Source organism: Atta colombica, unplaced genomic scaffold (genome assembly GCF_001594045.1).
Source record: "Atta colombica isolate Treedump-2 unplaced genomic scaffold, Acol1.0 scaffold54, whole genome shotgun sequence".
NCBI classification, from domain to species: domain Eukaryota; kingdom Metazoa; phylum Arthropoda; class Insecta; order Hymenoptera; family Formicidae; genus Atta; species Atta colombica.
The window spans coordinates 28443-32557 of NW_017259544.1; the positions used below are offsets into that span (position 1 = coordinate 28443).

Sequence of the window (4115 nt, forward strand, 5' to 3'; positions counted from 1 at the left end):
CTTCCGGTCTTATGAAGAAGTAAAAAATTGGATTGATTCGTGGATAGCCTCAAAAGATGACCAGTTTTTTCGATGCGGAATTCGTACGCTACCCGAAAGATGGGAGAAAGTAGTGGCCAGCGATGGACAATACTTTGAATCATAAATATATAACCAGTTTTTTACATATAAAGCTTCGAATTTCGGAAAAAAACAGCGGAAGCAAAGTTGTGTACCTAATATAAGTACATGTCGTTTGATAAGTTTGATAAATTTCCGTGAAATGGCGCTACAATCCATTTGATGACGCGACATCTCGAAAGATCCATTTTTCGAACCTCTTCAGGCCAAATTTCAATCAGAAAGGATACATAGTTCACGTTTGGTAGTAATTTGAAGTAGGCTGTCTCATTGACGGCGACAATGACTTCCTCATTTGACGAGAATTTCTTCCCATCGAGCCAAGTTTTTAAGTTTGGGAACAGAAAGAAGTCACACGGGGCCAAATCCGGAGAATAGGGCGGATGAGAAATCAATTCATAGCCCAATTCGTAGTTTTGTCATTGCAATGGCTTGTGAGACGGCGCGTTGTCTTGATGGAAGAGCATTTTTTTGCGCGCCAATCTCGCTTCAAATGACTACTAAACGTGAACTATGCGTCCTTTCTGGCTGAATTTTGGCCTGAAGGGGTTCGAAGAGTGGATCTTTCGAGATGTCGCGTCATCAAATGGATTGTAGCGCCATTTCATGGAAATTTATCAAATTTATCAAACGACCCATGTACAAAAATATTATATTTGCAGATTAATATTAGAATATTATAGAATATTCTTTTATCCTTGTTATTTATTAAAGAACAAAATATTAAAGAACAAAATCACTCGAGGCATAACTTGTTAATGGTCATGTTTACTTTTTTCTATACCTGCGCGTAGGTTACTATCAGACGAGCATACTTTTGTCTTTATATCATGATAGTATATAAAGACATGTCGATGTATTGGAAAAACAGCGACCTTTGGTGACTTCATCGGGCTTCGCTTTAGGGCGCTGTCCCATTAAGCACGGATCAAAATGACGGATCGGATTTCTCATTCGAATTAAGCATTCCTTTCCAATTCCGTAACAGTTTTCTCTACCCATTCCATTCAGTAAAAACGGAACGGAATGTTGCGTCGATCGTAGATAAATGTGATTGATTTATTCGATATTTTGTTATTTTGGGCAGTTGAAGATTGAATAATATATATACAATTTGTGTATTTATCTTGCCGATAACATTGTTGTGAATTTTCTAAAATACTAAATTGTAACGGTGAAATATATTTCATAACCAGATTTCATTCCATTTTTACTGAATACGTAGAGAAAACTGTTATGGAAACTGGAACGGAATGGTTAATTCATGATTCCATAAATAAGAATCAATTGCTCGGTGAGTACACTACATTCCGAAACTCATCGAAAAAAAGTATTGCAATTTTTTAGTAACCGATTGTACAAAATAAAAAAATAACAGATGATATATCTTTACTTCAATAATTTTTTATCATATAAGAGTGCCGCTAATGCTACAGAATATTATAATAAAAAGTTTTATGATACTAGTTAGTCACTTTTTAAATACAAACATAAATCACAATATTAAAAGCATACTTTTAAAAAATACAGTAATTGTCATTATTTTTTGGGTATTGGTGCAGTGAGGGCATCAATTATCATCTTTTTTCTTACTGTTTTTTCGGGTTCTGAAATATTTTCTAAATGTACGCGAATATAATTAGCAAACGACTGATCAATTGTTTTTATACTATCTGTAGTATTTTTTTTCGTACTTTTGAGAAAATTCAGAATTGTTTTACTGATATTCGTCAATGTATCATCAATACTTTTTGATTCTTCAATTTTGCGTCTTTTAAACCTTAAACCACTTATTTGTTTAGTACGGTTACTATCTCGATCGTATACTTGCTCAAGATTCTCCATGTCTCGAGACGTATCTTGACACATACTAATAATTCTTTTTTGAGGCACTTTGATAATATTTTGCTGTTCATACTCCGATTCGCTAATAGATTCATTATTATTATCTTCATGTGTTACTACTTCTGTATCTTTTATGGATTGAAGTGCGTTCCTATTTCGTTCAACATTGAAAAAAGTTCTAAAGAAATAACAAAATATTTCTCAATTAAAAGAATTCAATTAAAAAAAATTATTTTAATTTTATAATGTAATATTACTTACCTTCTCCTTTTAATAAAATTGTCAAGAAAAGATAGTTGAGTAAAAAATGGAAATGTTCTCCGTTTTGAACAAGTACTTCCACTTTTGGAATTATTTCTAATATTTCTTTTTTCACGACTATATTGATCTCTTAAAGAAGTACATCTTGTTTGACAATATTTAGGTGTATATCGTTTACCTATGAAAAAAATAAAAATTGTAATAAATATAAATTTAGTTATTCGTAAAATCTAAACATACACTAATATATATCATATTATTTCATAGCAAAAAATGTCATAGTTACATCACAATAATTATGGTTACGTCATGGTGACGTGCGAATGTCCGCTTTATCATAATGTCACAGTAATGTTATGGTAATATGCGAATGTTTTTGTAACATGTGTTATTTAGTTATGACAATCTCAAAATGACATCATATAATATTTGCTTCCTGTTTATAGAGATATAATTGTGACGTGAATGTGACCCTTTGCTACTGAGCCCTGGTAGCAAGCTGACGTCAAAATGACAACAAAATGAGCTTGTTACCAGGAGGATAACGTAGCTATTATTATAATAATGCAAAAATATTAACCTAAGTTTCTTTGTTGCATAATAGTAGAAATTTCGAACCACGCATTTTCTTTTATCTGTTTATTCTGAAAATCTTTATGACTTTTATCATATAAATATCTTCGTTCCTTATATAATTGTATAAGAAAATCGTCACTCTCTTTTCCTTCAATAACATTTTCAGGTAAAGATTTTACACAATCAACATATGTAAATGAATTTAAAGTTGTGTAAGGATGATCTTCCATTTTACAATTAACTTCTAATATCACTGAAAACATGTAGAAAAAAATATTTTTATTAAATAATTGTTTTTGTAATCAAAAAGAATATTTCTAATATTTCTAAATTTTTTAATCGGTAGAAAAGCATTAAATAAGCTTATCGTGAAAATGTAAAATGAATTTGAAGTAACTCATTATTTTATTATACAACAAAATTATATTAATAAAAATTGCTATTAACAATATACAAATTATGTATTATATGTAAAATATATAATAAATAAAATTTGCTGCATATATAAAGACTTTATTTATTTATTCAATTAATGTAATGGAGACAAAAATGTCTAGTCATTTGAATTTGTAAATGCATATCGTAACATATTCAAGACTTTCAAAATTTTCAAGTATTTCTTTTTAAGATTGTATTTTGATATATACTGGCAGTACTAAAAATCTTTAAGTATAGAGTATTCCATTTTAATTTTCGCATTGAAATATCTCATAAAGTATAAGAGATGCGGGAAAATATTTCAGACAAAAATTATGAGAGGGATATAAGATAGTACCATTGGTTTGACTTTGATTATCAAAGTCAGGGCAAGGTTACTTCGAATTTTTTAACTGGAACTCCCATTATATATTCACGTAGCTCGAGAGCGTTTCAAAAACACTATAATGATATTTTTTCATTAAATATAATAATATTATAGGATATTCGTACATGTATTTATCTGGTAACGACTTTGCGAGATGGGACGACTATTGCGGTTCATATCGATTTTTTAAAATAGAAATCCATTTTTTATTGCATATTCTTATAGCACCTCGAGAGCTTTCCAAAACACTATAATTAAGTTCATTTTCATCAAGTACTTTTTGAGTTATTTGAAGGTTACAATACCTCCGGCATTAGTATTATCTAAGACATCCAAATGATGATCATAACCTTCTAAATGTTGTATGGAGTCATAACGTTGACAACATTTGTTAAAATGAAAACTTTTAGAGGTGTTTTAGAGATTGTTTCTTTTATTTTCATTTTTAGTGTAAAACCAAGGTAATGGTTTCTATCAACAAATTTTAATAAGTAAATCGGGTGCACAT

The 4115-nt window shown here is 29.9% G+C and overlaps 1 protein-coding gene across 1 annotated transcript; it reads right to left on the minus strand.

The window, feature by feature from the left end:
• Window positions 1-1629: 1629 nt before the first annotated feature.
• On the minus strand, window positions 1630-3065 carry LOC108691871. Its single transcript, XM_018199805.1, has 3 exons — window positions 2807-3065; window positions 2227-2404; window positions 1630-2143 (listed from the first exon to the last, which is right to left on the minus strand). Exons 1-3 carry the CDS (start codon window positions 3063-3065, stop codon window positions 1660-1662), a joined length of 921 nt encoding a protein of 306 aa, XP_018055294.1. The 3' UTR covers window positions 1630-1659.
• Window positions 3066-4115: the final 1050 nt, after the last annotated feature.